General features: G+C 41.1%; 1 protein-coding gene across 2 annotated transcripts in view; it reads left to right on the top strand.

Annotated features, from left to right (window-relative positions):
• Nucleotides 1-291: 291 nt before the first annotated feature.
• Nucleotides 292-16,450, top strand: part of cep72 (centrosomal protein 72) — a 170,568-nt gene continuing 154,409 nt past the window's right edge. The window contains exons 1-2 of one of the 2 annotated variants that reach the window (XM_041184602.1): nt 292-299; nt 11,499-11,649. In XM_041184602.1, the coding sequence (XP_041040536.1) occupies nt 11,586-11,649 (64 nt within the window). In that variant the 5' untranslated portion in view covers nt 292-299; nt 11,499-11,585. Of the gene's footprint in view, nt 300-11,498; nt 11,650-12,231; nt 12,356-16,450 lie in introns of those variants that run through there. The other variant, XM_041184603.1, reaches the window with a different exon arrangement.

The following is a 16,450-nucleotide window of genomic DNA, read 5'->3' as shown; positions in this document are numbered from 1 at the left end:
CTTAGTGTAATGATGACAAAGAGATGAGTGTCACAAGCTATTCAACCACAAAGGTTTCACAGCCTATCCTCGCCTGATCACTATCATGTGATACATTTGGAACAGTGCAGACCAATAGGTGTCATAGGATAATAATCAACAGCAGAAATGCTGGCTTGACCCTCCTTAGCCCAGAGGCATCTATTTCAGCATCCCGGCACCTGCCCCAGCTGAAGCCAGCCAACAACATTGATAATGCATTGAATCTGGGCTTGTTTCTAACCCTTTGAGTTCAGTATATTTACACACAAAGCCTTCAGGTGTGTTAACATTTCTTTGTTACAAAATTACTGTTGTATTTCAAATTACTATTAAAAGGTAAAGCACAGTTTCTCCAATTATAAATGGAGGTTATTCAGTGAATTCATAGTGCCAAATGAATCAGGAAGGCCCGAACTTAATTCCTGATCATAACTGAATAGCTGACCTCAGTTTGGAGGAGCTGGGGAAACTACAGTTGGCTTTTATTGTGTCTGAATTATGGAGAGGAGAATTACTTCAGGTTCTGTTGGCTGATGCCTATTTCAGAGATAATGTTGGAGAAATGAATAGTAGGTGAGGACAGGATTGAATTTAGGTGTAGTATTGTCCTTCTCCCCACCACTACACAAAAACTGCTGACGTCATTGTGGGGTTTCCAATCATAATTCTTGTGGAGTCTCTGATAATTAATTATTAATCTCTGGGATACTTCTGCAAGCAAGCTGGGAGGGAAGTCATAGCTCCATTGTAAAGAATCTGTTTATTTTAATTTTCTTTGAATGCTTTAAATTTTCTTTGAATGCTTTAAATTTCTTAGTTGTAAAAACATTGGCAACAAGTGAAGAAGACACTCAGTGGAGTGCATATCTCCATCACACTGTGTTAACTCAACATTATAACAATTATGCAGCTGTTCCTTGCGTCTTTTCCCTGCCTGGTTGATGCTCTGTAACTACAAAGCTGAAAGAGTAAATCCTTTAATTAAGAGCTTCCATCTCATTGAGGAAGATTCATCCACATCCAAAAACCTGCTTTGAAAACTCTGCTCACATTTTGACAGCTCTGACAAATTCCACCACAGCAGCTGAAACAATCCACAACATTCTAAAACAATCAACACCATTCCAAATCAATAACCCCCAAATTTGTAAAAAAAAAGTCAATTTTCCCTATCTGCTAGTGAGGTAAGCATACCTCTCCTCTGTTGGTCTTTGAGGCAGTATCACTCAGCAGAGACCTTCCCAGCTATTGTGAATGGTTCTGGTACCTGATATTACCCACCTGATATTATGGTGTTGTCTCTCAACCAATACCAAAATCAGATGATCTGGCCATTTATCCAATTGTTGTCTTTGGAATCTCCCTGTTTGCAAATTGGCTACTGCATTTTCTACATTACAACAGTGACTGCATTTTAAAAGTATTTAAATAATGCAAAGGACTGTTGAACACCCGGTGGTTGTGAAAGGAGATATATAAATATAAAGACTTTCTTTTTGAATGTATTTTGCAGCATGGAATTTTGCACCCATTTTGTACCAGGTCAAGTAGCAGTTGCTAAAGAAGGGTGCCTCTAGTTAATAGTTCCCACAGCTACCCACTTACCATTGGGCTCACCATTTATCCCAATCACTTTCTATATTGCTGGCTGCTTTACATCATTTCTCTATCTTGGGGAGGATCCACAACTGGAATTATAATCTTTTGAATGCACCTCTCCTAAAATTTCACTTGTGCATAATCTTGTACATGCTTCCTGCAACCATTCCATGGTGTAAGCTGAACAAATATGACATTAGTAGGAAAGGAAAACACTTGCATTTATATAGCACCTTGCACAATCCCAGGCAGTCCCAAAGTGCCTCACATTCAATGAAGTAGTTTTGAAGTGTAATCACTATTGCAATGAGGGAAGGCTGCAGCCTATTTGCAAGCACTACAATACCACAAAAAGCTGTTTTTGCAATGTTTGGCTGAGGGATAAATGTTGACCAGGACATTGGGAGGAATGCCCCTGCTTTTCTCTAAATAGTGCCAAGAACCTTTAATGACCACCTGAGAGGCAGATGGAGCTTAGGTTTAACATCTAGTTCAAAAGACGGCACCTCCAACAGTGTAGCTCTACCTCAGTAATGTAGCTTCAGCCTAGATTTTGTGCTCTAGTCACTGGGTTGGGGCTTCAACCTACACCCTTTAACTCAGAGATCAATGTACTACAACTAGTAACAGCTAACACTGAAAGGAATTGAGTTCTATCAACAGGAAATTTACAATTAGGGGCAGCTAATGTGCATGTGCTTTTATAACATGGATCTTTCTGCTGATTTTATAATTCTGCAAGATTAAGTAGGTGGTTTCCCACAGAAGCTTAAACTGAAGTCTCCTGTCTGGTTTGGAGCTAGACAGTTCTGTTTTGGGAGTGGGCACTGAATAACTAGGCTAACTAGGCTATGAAAAATTAGACAACAAATGTGTGGTTTACAGTTGCTGCATTTAACATTGTGTGGCATAAACAGGCCCAATTACCAATTTACATATACATAAGCAGTTGCATGATGTCTCTGAAAACTATATTTTATGTTAAACACACCTATATTAAATTCACCTGGGATAAAATGCAGTGTCAACAGTGCATTTCTAACTGATTAAGTGTGCAGTGATAATTATGGATTGGAGGATGTTAATTCAGAGACATCCTCATTGTAGTGAGCACTTTTATTCTTAAGTCACTTAAGGACTTTTGCCCCCATTCTTTGTGAGAAGAAGAAATGTCCTGATATCAGTCCTAAATTTACCTTTAACTAATGAACCAATTTTATTCCTGCTGTTTAATTTAAAGTAGTATGGTGGATTAAATTTTTCTATCCCCAAACAATCTTATGGAGATCTTGCAGTGCAATGGGTAGCATTCCTGTGCCTGAGCCAAGGGCTCTGGCTTCAAGTCCCACTCCAGGACTTTGTGGCCAAGCAGGTTGAATAATAACTTGTAAGTCCTTCCAACACACACCAATGACAGGTAGCAAGAGTGGGAAAGATTTCTGGTCAGCCATGTGATGGAAAAAAATTGGAGTCTCTACCATGGCTCCAACATGCATGTAAAAGGCTATGCTGCACAGCAACTTGGACTCTTTGGGATGGCTGGTTTAGTCAGATTTTTTTAAAAAATTCTTTCATGGGATATGGGTGTCGCTGGATGGCCCAGCATTTATTGCCCTTTCCTAATTGCCCTTGAGAAGGTGGTTGTGAGCCACCTTCTCGAATCGCTGCGGTCTATGTGGTGTAGGTACACCCACAGCGCTGTTAGGGAGGGAGCTCCAGGATTTTGACCCAGTGACAGTGAAGTAACAGTGCTTTATTTCCAAGTCAGGAAGGTGAGTGGCTTGGAGGGGAACTTCCAGGTGGTGGTGTACCCCTGTATCTGCTGCTCTTGTCTTCTAGATAGTAGCAGTTGTGGGTTTGCAAAGTGCTGTCTAAGGAGCCTTGGTGAATTCCTGCTGTGCATCTTGTAGATGGTATGCACTGCTGCCACTGTGTATCAGTGGTGGAGGAAGTGAATGTTTCGGATGGAATGCCAATCAAGCAGGCTGCTTTGTCCCGAATGGTGTGTTATGACCGGTCCTCGTGTGATGTTCCTCCAATTTGTTATGAACCATAAGAGGTACCCCAACTTGTTATGCTTCCAGGTGAGGAAGGATGAATTGGCTCCCCTTCTTTATTCAACAGCCACAGTTGGTTGCAACAAGGTTAATTTAAAATTGATCCATTCCTTTGTGGATACCTTTTCCCAGTCCAAATGTATTTATGGTTTAAAAGGAGCCAACTTAACCAGGCTGCCTTGAGTCAAAGAAAGAGTAAGTTTATTAGTTACTAAACATGAGAAAAAAATAATAAAAATGCAACACACATACACACAGAGTAGAAATGAGAAATTGAGTCCAAAAATAAAAATTAAAAAGATATATGAATCAGTCCTTTGGCTTGTCTGTGAAACATTGTGGCCATTAAGTTGGGGTGATTCTGGTGGCGCTGACTTTGGCAGTTCAGCAGTTGGTTTGGAGATTCTTGGTTTTGCAGGTTAGCTAAAAGGAGTTGACCTATTTCCTTTTCGACTGTGGCTTTGCTGACTTGTGACTTGCTTACAGCAATCAGAGAGAGAGAGAGTCCTTTTACCTGTAAGTGCAGGGATGCCCACGCACACACACACACACACACAGACACACATGAACAAAACACCAGACTGGCAAATAGAATCAGGATTGTAATTGGCTTTTTTAAACCCTTTCCTTGTGTATTCTTGAAAGTGAAAAACAGACATGTCTTTCAACCAGATCTGTTTTCTTTTCAATTCAGTTCATGTTCACAGTCTGGGATATAAGTAAAACAGATGGTTTTGGCTGAGATGGTAATCATTTTCCAATATCTCCGCAACCACAGGAGATTACAGTTCAATTTGTATTGTATTTCTTCCTTTGAAGCGTCTTTGCCGAAGTAGGCTGTGTCACACCTTTTAGCTGTGACATTCCATTCTCTTGGTCAAGTAATCCACACAGGAATTTTCCAGCAAGTGGTTACCTTACAGTCTCAGCCAGCTTTTGCGTGCATATCCTTTTTTTGAAAAAACATGTCTTACTTCAAAGCTCAATATGTCCATAAGTAATTCAGGGATAGGATCTGTGGTCATGACAGGTGTCAAGCTTCTTGAGTGTTGTTGGAGCTGCACTCATCCAGGCAAGTGGAGAGCATTCCATCACACTCCTGTCCTGTACCTTATAGATGGTGGGCAGGCTTTGGGGACTCAGGAAGTGAGTTACTTGCCATGGGATTCCTAGCCTCTGATCTGCTCTTGTAGCTACAATATTTATATAGCTAGTCTAGTTCAGTTTCTGGTCAATGTTAACCTCCAGGATGTTGATAGTGGGGAATTCAATGATGGTAACTTACTTGCCACTTGTCAGCCCAAGCCTGGATATTTTCCAGATCTTGCTGCACTTGGACATGGACTGTTCCAGTATCTGAGGAGTCACGAATGGTGCTGAACATTGGACAATCATCAACGAACATCCCTACTTCTGACCTTATGATGGAAGGAAGGTCATTGATGAAGTAGCTGAAGATGGTTGGGCCTACGACACTACCCTGAGGAATCCCTGCAGTGATGTCCAGAGTCTGAGATGATTGACCTCTAACAACCACAACTATCTTCCTTTGTGCTAGGTATGACTCCAACTAGCGGAGAATTTTCCACCTGATTCCCATTGACTCCAGTTTTGCTAGGGCTCCTTCATGGCACACTTGGTCAAGTGCTGCCTTGATGTCAAGGGCAATCACCCGCACCTGATTTCTGGAGTTCAGCTCCTTTGTCCATGTTTGAACCACGGCTATAATGAGGTCAGAAACTGAGTGACCCTGGTGGAACCAAACTGAGTATCAGTGAGCATTGGTGCCAACAGCATGGTGTTCAATCCCCATTCTGGCTGGTTATGGGACCTGCCTCCTTGCTGTAGCTAATAGTGGATATTGCAGTGATGTGGGTCAAACTTGCCTCTGGACAGAGAATTGAAGAAGAACAACAATATTATATACCTGTAAGGTCAATTCTATTGAAGTTTTGTTGAACAACCTCCTTCATTTATTTGTTTTAGTTGTTCCCTAATTTCATTGAATTTAGTCCAACTGCCTTCTTGTGTTAGGTACTACTGAGTCCCAGACTATAACTCTGAGGTCACCTTTGTGCTTATGATCTATGCTCATTCCTGATCCTGCAATGCTGAAATTTTAAAATTCTCATTTGTGTTTCCAAAGTCATCTATGGTTTGACCTTCCACTCTCTCTGTAACCTCCTCATGCCCTACAACTCTCTGAAATTTCTGCACTCTTCCAATGCTGGCCCCTTGCTCATCCCAATATTGAGCTTTTAGCTGCCTAAACCCTAAACGCTGGAATTACTTTGCTAAACCTCTCTGTCTCTCTATCTCTTGTTCCACATTTGAGGGTTTCCTTAAAACCTACCTCTTGGTGCAAGCTTTTGGTCAGCTGTCCTAATGCTTGATGTCAAATGTTGTTTGATAATTACTGTGAGATGTTTTACTTCATTAAAGAGAATATATAGGTACTATTATCTTCATATCTAATGCAAATTAGATCAAGATGAATACCATTGCTCATGATTCACAAAAACAGAATACTACAGATGCTAGAAATTTTAAAGTAAAACAGAAAATGCTGGAAACATTCAGCAGATTTGGCAGCATCTGTGGAGGAGAGAGAAACAGCGTTAACATTTCAAGATGATGACATTTCATTGAAAGTCAGTTACAGTGATGGTTTCTGGGTGTACCTCCTGCGGTTTTCAATGTATTTTAGTCCCTCCAGTACACATCCTGGAACTTATAAGTAATTACTGTAAGCAGCAAGGAGGAAATAAGATGACGCAGGATGACTCAATGGGCAGGGGAATAAGATTTTGCACTGTCATACAGAAAATGCACAATTAAATATCGCACCTAAGAATTATGGCTATCTTAAAGTTGACAATACTTGTTGATCATATTTATAAGAAATTGTGCCCTGTAATTAATGCGGTGTTTGGACAAGAGACCACATTTGTTGCTTGCCAGTGTTACTTAGATAAGATTCTTCAAGATAGTTATCTTTGTGGGAATATCATAGAACCTCCATGACTCACATTTAAACTTTAAGATCAAATTCCACCTCATTTATGTAGACAGTAGTAGGTACTAGCACATTTTACCAGGAATCTAGACAGAAACAGGAAAGAAAACATAAAACACCAATAAACAACAAAAGACTTGCAATTATACATCACCTTTTATGACCACAAAACATTCCAAAGCAACTTAGTCATTTGAGCTCTTTGAAAGTGTTGCCATTGCCTCATTTTCTATATTGCAACAGATAATTTGCCCACAGCAAATTCCTGCAAACAGCAGTAAGATGAAGGATCATAGTACCTGTTTTTTGTGATGTTGGTTGAAGGATCAATATTGGCTAGGATACCAGGAGAACTCAAAGATAAAAACAAAAAACTGCGGATGCTGGAAATCCAAAACAAAAACAGAATTACCTGGAAAAACTCAGCAGGTCTGGCAGCATCAGCGGAGAAGAAAAGAGTTGACGTTTCGAGTCCTCATGACCCTTCAACAGAACACTGAGGACTCGAAACGTCAACACTTTTCTTCTCCGCCGATGCTGCCAGACCTGCTGAGTTTTTCCAGGTAATTCTGTTTTTGTACCAGGAAAACTCCCTCTTCGTCAAATTAGGCAATCATATCTTTCCTGTCCACCTGAGGAGATTGGCAGGACCTTGCTTTCATGTCTTTCTGGAAACAAAATAGCCCCTCTTGTGGCACAGCACTCCCCCAGTACTGCATCAAAGTGTCAGCCTTATTATGTGCTCAAGTCTTTGGAGTGGGGATTAAACTCATGAGCTTTTGACTCAGTAGTGAGTGCTACCACTGAGGCATGGTAGACAGTGAGAGGCCTATAGCTATCACTCTCAGGGTCTTCAACTGCTAGTTCAAGTATTACCATTGTGAGAGAATATATCTGACCAAAAGAGAATAATTATAATGGTAATGGAAAACAAAGTGGCAACCTATTAATCAGTTGATACACTCAATTCTTGACTTTTGTTTTCTGCAAGAGGAGGGTATTTATTCGTCTTCATAATTTGAGACTTGCCGTGATTGAAATGAAGAACACTCTTATTTCTTTTTAACCTTCATCATTTTGAATTGCCCTTCCCATTCATTGAAATGCAACTTTTCAATCTGGGGAGTTGATTCGAAAATAAAAAGTTGGGTAACGCAACGCCTGATAAAATCTGAAATGAATGCTTTCTGTCTTCCAGCCTGGGTTGGTTGAGCCAAGGATGTATTGTCCTTGATGCATTAATCAGGTGCCAAGTTTAAGCAATATCTGGGGATCGATCCATTACTTGAACACGAACCACTTGTAATAACACTGGCCCAGGGAAATGTGAAATGCTATTAAATTATCTGCAGCGTTGCCCACGTTGCGTTGGTGAATATTGAAAGAGAACTTGCCTTTTATATAGTATTTTTCATGAACTCGAGGTGTGCAAGCTTACTGTACACAAGTAGGCTGCTGTGTTACCTATATTATATAGCGGTGTCTTCAAAAACACTTAATTGGCTGTAAAACGCTTTCGTATGTCCCGAGGTCGTGGAAGACGAATTCCCCCGCCCCCCAAATTAAATCTTTAATCGCTGGTAACCAAATGCATTCCATAAATTTGAACAATCTCTCCATACACTATTAGAGACCCTGAGAAAATTTGTGAGATGACCCAAAAATGTAAAATCCTTGCAGTAGTTGGGTACTTTTATTGAGCCCTCGCTGAATAGTTCATTGGCACCTGTCTAAGGTGGTTCTCACATAGTTCGCACGAATTCCCTGTCAGATCTTCGGTTCGTGGCAGTCTGTTTCCCGCTTCTCGCCGGCTCTTTCAGCGCCTTATCCCAACCGTCAACAAGAACAAACTGATGCCAACTGAACAAACTTCGACTCCGTCCAGACCCAAGGACGAATGGAGCTTTCTTGGGGCTAGTGATCGACATTGAGAGCCACGTAAGTACTTTGATGACTGTGACACTGGTACAAAATAGGAAGCAATCGGCACTGCATTTTGTAGTTTACAACTGACTTTCTATCGAAGTAAACTACTGAGGAATAGCAAATGAAACGAATTAATTCTGGCACACGCAAGTTCTGCGCTTGACACACCGACAAGGTGCAAAAAGCATAACGCAGAATCTTTCTTTCTAAAGTTATTTTGCATTTACTTTTTGGACTCTCATTGTCCCCTCCTGGACCTCTATTTAAGTTGGGACACTTTATAAGTGCCAATGAGGCTGATCATTCGTTGATCGACATTATCATTTAGGTTTTAGTGCCAAGAATTTTGTCGAACTATTCACGTGATTTAACTGGAAAGTGTGGTTTCATAACAGGTGATGCATCAAAGCCATCATTGCGGTTGCTGCAACTATAACTTTTGCTGGAAAATAAGATCAAAAATTGACAACTTGTATGGCATAATGCAATTGGTCTTGGAGTGTTTGAGGTTGTCAAGATTGGCAGCTAACTACTGCTGATTCCTTTTCCCTTCCCTTCAGGTCAATTTTATCATAGTTCATAAATTTCATTTTCCTTCTCCAAATTTCTGTTAACCTCTCCTGAAGGAGTTGTCTCCTCGCTTGGGCATAGTTCATTAACACAATCAACTCCCAGTACCAGACCTCAGAAAGGTTATATTGGCTTTGATGGGGGCACAGCACAGATTCACCAGAATGGTAATTTTCTTCAATTAAACACTGGGAAGACAAAAACCATTATCTTTGGCCCTCACTGTATTGTGTTCCCTTGCCATTAACTTCATCTACCTCGCAGCCACTATCTCAGGTTGAACACAGGTTGTTTGCAACCTCAGTACCCTGCTTGTCATTGGACTGAGCTTCTGACCCATATCCTCTTTGTCATAGAGACTCTATTTTCACCTTCATGATATCACTTGCCTGCACCCCTACCTCAGACTCTCTGCTGCTGAAAACCTCAGCTACGTGTTTGTTACCTCTAGACTCAACTAGTCCAATGCTCTCCTGGCCAACCTACCATCTTCTATCCTTCGTAAACTTAAGCTCATTGAAAACTTTCCTACCTGTACCTTGATTCACACCAATGTTTACTCACTAACTTTGTACTTGCTGAAATGTCTCGATTTAAAATTCTTATCCTCATGTTCAAATTCTTTCATGTCATCATCCCTCTCTATCACTGACAACCCTTCAAGATTTCAGCATTCTTCCCACTTTTGTGCATAACTCTCTCCCTTCAGCCCACCATTGGAGACGATTTTTTCATTGCTCTAAACCCTAAGTTCTGGAATTAGTTTCCTAATTCTCCTTGAAACTCTAATTCTCTCCCCCCCCCCCCCTTAACCCTACCTATTTGACACAGCTTCTAGTCACCTGACCTAATATCTCCTTTGGGTCTTTGTATATTATGTCTGATTACACTTTTGTTATAGCTGCTATATAAATACACATGGTCATTGTTGTAACTAGGACTTAAAGGGTTAAAGTAAGAGGACAAGTTGCATAATCTTGGTTTGTATTCCTTTGAATTTAGAAGGTTAGAGCGCTCAATTTGAGGTATATAAGATTACAAAGAAACTTCTCTTTGTTCTCTGTTTTTTCTCTCACTCTCTTTCCAGCTGCATTATTGCATTTCTTCTTCTCTCTCTCTCTTTAACCATAGCTTGTTCCATCTGGAGTATTGCTGTTTACATAGAATATGTAGCAGAGAAAGAGACCATTCAGTTCAATTAATCTGTGCAGGTGATAAAGCCTACAAGTCTCCCCTTCCCTTCTATCGACAGTATCTCACATTTCTGCATATCTTCCTATTCCTTTTTCAGTCATGGACTCTTTAAGTTTTCTTTTGAAAATATCTACCTTCAACCTCTTTCTCTCTATCTCTCCCCACCTGAAGTAATTGTCTGTGTTCCCTCTCCTTCAGCTGCAGAAACACTCTGTGTGTTTCCTCTCCCTCTCCATCTGCAGTAACAGTCTCTGTGTTCCCTCTCTCTTTCCTGCTGCAGTAATAATCTGTGTTCCTTCTCTCTCCAGCTGCAATAATACTTTGTGTTTCCCCCTCTCTCCCCAGCTGCAGTAATAATGTGTTCCCTCTCTCTCCAGCTACAGTAATAGTATCTCTGTTCTCCCACTCTCTCCAGCTGCAGTAATAATGTGTTCCTTCCCTCTCCAGCTACAGTAATATTCTCTGTGTTCATTCTCTCTCTCCAGCTACAGTAATAGTCTCTGTGTTCCCTCTCTCCAGCAGCAGCAATACTGCCTTCCCTCTCTCTCCAGCTATAGTAATATTCTCTGTTTCCTCTCTCTCCAGCTGCAGTAATAGTCTGTGTTTCCTCTGTCTCTCCAGCTGCGATAATTTTGTGTTCTCTGTCTCTCCAGCTGCAGTAATACTCCCTTGTGTTCCCTCTCTCTCTCCAGCCAGAGTCTCTGTCTTCTCTCTCTCTAGCTGCTGTAATAGTCTGTGTTCCCTCTCTCTCTCGTTGCAGTAATACTGTGTTCCCTCTCTCTCTCCAGCTGCAGCAATACTGTCTTCCCTCTCTCTCCAGCTACAGTAATATTCTCTGTTCCCTCTCTCTCTCCAGCTGCAGTAATATTATGCGTTCTCTCTCTCTCCAGCTGCAGTGATACTCCCTTATGTTCCCTCTCTCTCTCTCTCCAGCCAGAGTCTCTGTGTTCTCTCTCTCCGGCTGCAGGAATAGTCTGTGTTCCCTCTCTCTCTCCAGCTGCAGTAATAATCCCTTGTGTTCCCCCTCTCTCTCTCTCTCTCTCCAGCCACAGAATCTCTGTGTTCTCTCTCTCTCTCCAGCTGCAGTAATATTCTGTGTTTCCCCCTTTTTCCAGTGGGCAGAGTTGACCAGTCGGGCCCCGCCCCCTCGGGCTGTGAGTGACAGGGCAGTGCGCCTGCGCACTGAGCTCTGGTTTGAAAGAATGGCGCTGATGGTGACAGAGGACTGGATCCGACAGAGAGTGGAGCTGAAGGAGCAGCGGCTGGGTAAGGGCGAAGGGGAACGGGGTCTTGAGGAGCAGGGCAATCAAGACCGAGAGCCGGGGCAATTTACAGCCCCAGCGTTGGGCGGAGCTCCAGGCCTCTTCCTAACTCAGTGTCCCTTTGAACTCCTGTGCGTTACCTGTGGGCCACTCACAGGCCCTGAATAACTGTTCATCAGAGTTACTGTGGGTCAGGTTTTAATGTTGGATTCCAGTTGTCACTAGAAATGCCCATTCTTCATACAACATAAAGTAAATAAATCACTAAGCAAAGCTCTGAAAATCTGAAAATCTTGCATTTATATAGCAACTTTCATGACCACCTGACATCGCAAAAGCTTTGCAACCAATGAAATACTTTTTGAAGAGTAGTCACTGTTGCAAAGAAGGAAATGTGGCAGCCAATTCCCATACAACAAGCTTCCACTGACAGTAATGTGGTAACACCCAGATAATCTGTTTTTGTGGTGTTGACTGAGGGATAAACATTGGGCATGACCCTGGGGTTAATTCCCAGCTCCTCTTCAAAATAGTGCAGTGGGATCTTTAACATCGACTTGAGGGGACAGATGGGGCCTCGTTTAATGTCTTATCCAAAAAATGGTATCTTTGACAGTGCAGGGCTCCTTTGATACTGCACTGGAGTATCGGCCTTGATTTTTATGCTCAAGTCCTGGAGTGCGATTGGAACCTGGAACCTTATGACTCAGGTAAGAGTGCTATCAGCTGAGCCAGAGCTGACACTAATGCACAATTAAGTTGCACTGTAGCAGGAAGAGTCCAAATCTGTTAAACTTGCAGCAGTTTGGAATTTTTGGTCCACTGATGAAATCATCTGAAGTTGATGTTCTGCGGTCCTGGAGGTTTGATTAGATGACAGTGTCACTGGTGTCAATTCAACATGGATGAGGAATACATCCACAGGGCAGGCTGATGGAGAGGTGTGAATGTTGCTCTAGATGTATGCACATGTGCTTGCTTGTTGGGTAAATAGTCACATGCAATAGCTTCTGTAAATGCAATCAGGGATGACAAACAGTAAGAGCAGATATGATTAACGCTCTGTCGATTTGCAATGTTCTTTAAAATTACCTCCTCTTTAAGATGCTCCTTAAAATTTACCTCTTTGACAAAGCTTTTGATCACCTATCCTAATATGTCCTTATGTGGATCGGTGTCAGATTTTGTTTAACACTGCAGTGAAGTGCTTTGGAATGCTTTATGATGTTAAAGATACTATATAAGTGTAAGTTGTAATGGTACCAGCATTATGATTCAGTGTCAACTCTTTAGGGATGTTATCTCTTCATTTCAGCAGCAGAATTGCTATTTGAAAGTAGGATGTGAGATATCTCACATTAACAACACCTACCCTTAAAACGTATTTGGACTATAAAGCACTTTGGGATGTCGTAAGATTGTGAAAGGTGCTATGTAAATTCAAGTCCTTTCTTTTTCACCATCTACAATGGGATATATCTGTAATTTTTCTAAAGCATTTCAGTGTTTTGTTCATAAGCCAGTTAAATCAAAAAATTCTGGAATAGCTTTTATTTGCAATATTAATACATTGTAGAGTGGGCAATTCTAATCCCTTAAAATGCCAAACTTTTGTGAAACTCTTTGGAGGAAATAACAATGTCCAAGCTTTTTAACAACTCCTCTTATGAAGTCAGATCTTTTAAGCTTTGTTCGGTTATGTAAAGAAAATGGTTAAAGGAAATGGCTATAGCATGAGAGACATTCTGTGACCTAAGCTACAGTTTGGGATACTAAGAACATAAGAACTAGGAGCAGGAGTAGGCAATTCAGCCCCTTGAGCCTGTCCTGCCATTCAATACGATCATGGCTGATCTCATTTTGGCCTCAACTCTAATTTCCCGTCCTCTCCCCATAACCTTTCAACCCATTACTAATTAAAAATCTGTCTATCTCCTCAAATGTATTCAGCGTCCTGGCATCCACAGCACTGAGGTAGTGAATTCCACAGATTCACGACCCTTTGAGAAAAGTAATTTCTCCTCATCTCTGATTTAAATCTACCACCCCTTAGCCTAAAACTATGGCCTCTTGTTCTAGAATGCCCCAAAAAAGGGAAGCATCCACTCAGTGTCTACTTTGTCTATCCCCTTTAGCACCTTATATACCTCAATTAGATCTCCTCTCATCCTTCTAAACTCTAGCGAGTATAGGCCTAAACTGCTCAATCTCTCCTTTTATAAGACAAGCCCTGCATCTCTGGAATCAATCTAGTGAACCTCCTCTGAACCGCCTCCAGGGCATCCTTCCTCAAGTAAGGGGACCAAAACTGTGCACAATACTCCAGGTGCGGTCTCACCAATGCCTTGTACAGTTGCAATAACACTTCCCTATTTTTATACTCTATTCCTTTAGCAACAAATGCCAAAATTCCATTTGCCTTCCTTATTACCTGCTGTAGCTGCATACTAGCTTTCAGTGATTCATGCATGAGGACACCCAGATCCCTCTGCACTGAAGCGTTCTGAAGTTTCTTTCCATTTAAATAATTTTTATTCTTCTGACCAAAATGGATAACCTCACACTTATCCACGTTAAACTCCATCTGCCAAATTTTGCCCCATTCACCTAACCTGTCCATATCCATTTGTAAATTTCTTATTTCTCCCTTGCAACTTAGGTTCCTGCCTATTTTGTTGTCATCTGCAAATTTAGCTGTAGTACCTTCTATCCCTGAATCCAAGTCATTAATATAGATTATAAGTAGTTGGGGCCCAAGGACCGAAGAACCCTGTGGCACTCCACTAGTTACAGCTTGCCATCCAGATAAAGACCCATTTATCCCAACTCTCTGCTTTCTGTTGGTTAGCCAATCCTCTACCTAAGCTAATATATTACCCTTAACGCTGTGTGATCTTATCTTGTGTATTAATCTTTTGTGCAGCACCTTATCAAAGGCCATCTAGAAGTCCAGATATACTACATCTACAGGAGCCCCATTATCCACTTTGCTTGTCACATCTTCAAAGAACTCTAGCAAATTAGTCAAACACGATTTACTCTTCATAAAACCATGCTGACTCTGATGGATTGCATTTTGACTTTCCAAATGCCCCATTACTACCTTAATAATGGATTCCAACAATTTCCCAATGACAGACGTTAAGCTAACTGGTCTATTGTTTCTTGCTTTCTGCCTCCCCCCCCCTTTTTGATTAAGGGCGTTATATTAGCATTTTTCCAATCCACTGGAACCTTTCCAGAATCTAGGGAATTTTGGAATATTATAGCCAATGCATCCACTATCTCCACTGCCACTTCCTTTAACACCCTGGGATGTAGGCCATCAGGTCCTGGGGACTTGTCACCCTTTAATCCCAATAGTTTGCTCAGTACTTTTTCTCTAGTGATGGTGATTGTTCTAAGTTCCTCCTTCTCTATACCCTCTGCACTACCTGTTACTATTGGGGTGATACTGGTGTCCTCCACTGTGAAGACTGAGGCAAAATATTGATTAAGCGTCTCTGCCATTTCTGTGTTCCCCAATATTAACTCCCCAGTCTTGTCCTCTAAGGGACCAACGTTCACTTTAGCCACTCTTTTTCCTTTTATATACTTGTAGAAGCTTTTGCTATCAGTTTTTACATTTTGCACTTATTTTCTTTCATAATTTGCTTTTGCCCTTTTTATTATTGTTTTAGTAACCCTTTGTTGATCTTTAAAAGTTTCCCAATCTTCCAGCCTGCCACTGACCGTTGCAATTTGGTATGCCTTAGTTTTTGCCTTTAAGTTATCTTTAACTTCCTTGCTTAGCCATGGATGCTTTTTCCCCCTCTTACCATCTTTCTTTCTCTTTGGGATATATTTTACTTGGGAGCAAATGAATATCTCCTTAAATATCTGCCACTGTTCATCAACTGTCCAACCTTGTAGTCTTCCTGCCCAGTCCACTGGGGCCAAATCTGCCCTCATACCTATGTAGTTACCTTTGTTCAACTCCAGAACACTAGTGTGGGACTCAAGTTTCTTGCTCTCAAACTGAACTTGAAATTCCATCATGCTATGATCACTCTTCCTTAGAGGATCCTTTACTATGAGATCATTAATTAATCCCATCTCATTACACAAAACTAAATCCAGAATAACGTGCTCCCTGGTTGGTTCCACAACATATTGCTCCAAGAAACAATATCTAATACATTCTATGAACTCTCCCTCAAGGCTACCCTTGCAAATTTGATTAGTCCAGTCTATATGCATATTAAAATCACCCATGATTATTGCCGTGCCTTTCTTACATGCTCCTAGTATTTCCTGGTTTATACTGTGCCCTACTGCTAAACTACTGTTTGGTGACCTATAGATTACTCCCACCAGGGACTTCTTTCCCTTGCTATTTCTTATTTCTACCTAGACTGACTCTACGTCTTGCTCTCCAAGCTTTATATATGGCCTGAGATCCGAACTCCATGAATAAACTGGAATTCATTTCCACCCTTGCCTCTTTATGGGAAAAAGCTGACCATTTCATATAAGTTACTTAGGTCATACTTTGTAAGGTCAGGTTCTGAAAATGACATATTGCCTGGTGAACCTGCTCTGTTTTTATCTTTTGTAAGTTACACTCTTTCAGCATTTTGTATCTTCAGGCTTCCGTATTAATTAACCTGTAGTTTTATTCCTTATCTATTTACTTTCTATGTGGTGTTTTCTACCTTTCAGGGCACCCTGGGTTTATTTTCCTCTAATCAGCATGGCAACAACTTTGTACCTGTTTTCATTATAGAAGACACAAAAATACTTGTGGAACTAGCGGGGAACCAAGA

Source organism: Carcharodon carcharias, chromosome 3, assembly GCF_017639515.1.
Source record: "Carcharodon carcharias isolate sCarCar2 chromosome 3, sCarCar2.pri, whole genome shotgun sequence".
NCBI classification, from domain to species: domain Eukaryota; kingdom Metazoa; phylum Chordata; class Chondrichthyes; order Lamniformes; family Lamnidae; genus Carcharodon; species Carcharodon carcharias.
The sequence above is the reverse complement of the archived record's forward strand: the minus strand, read 5'-3'. Positions and strand labels throughout refer to the sequence as shown.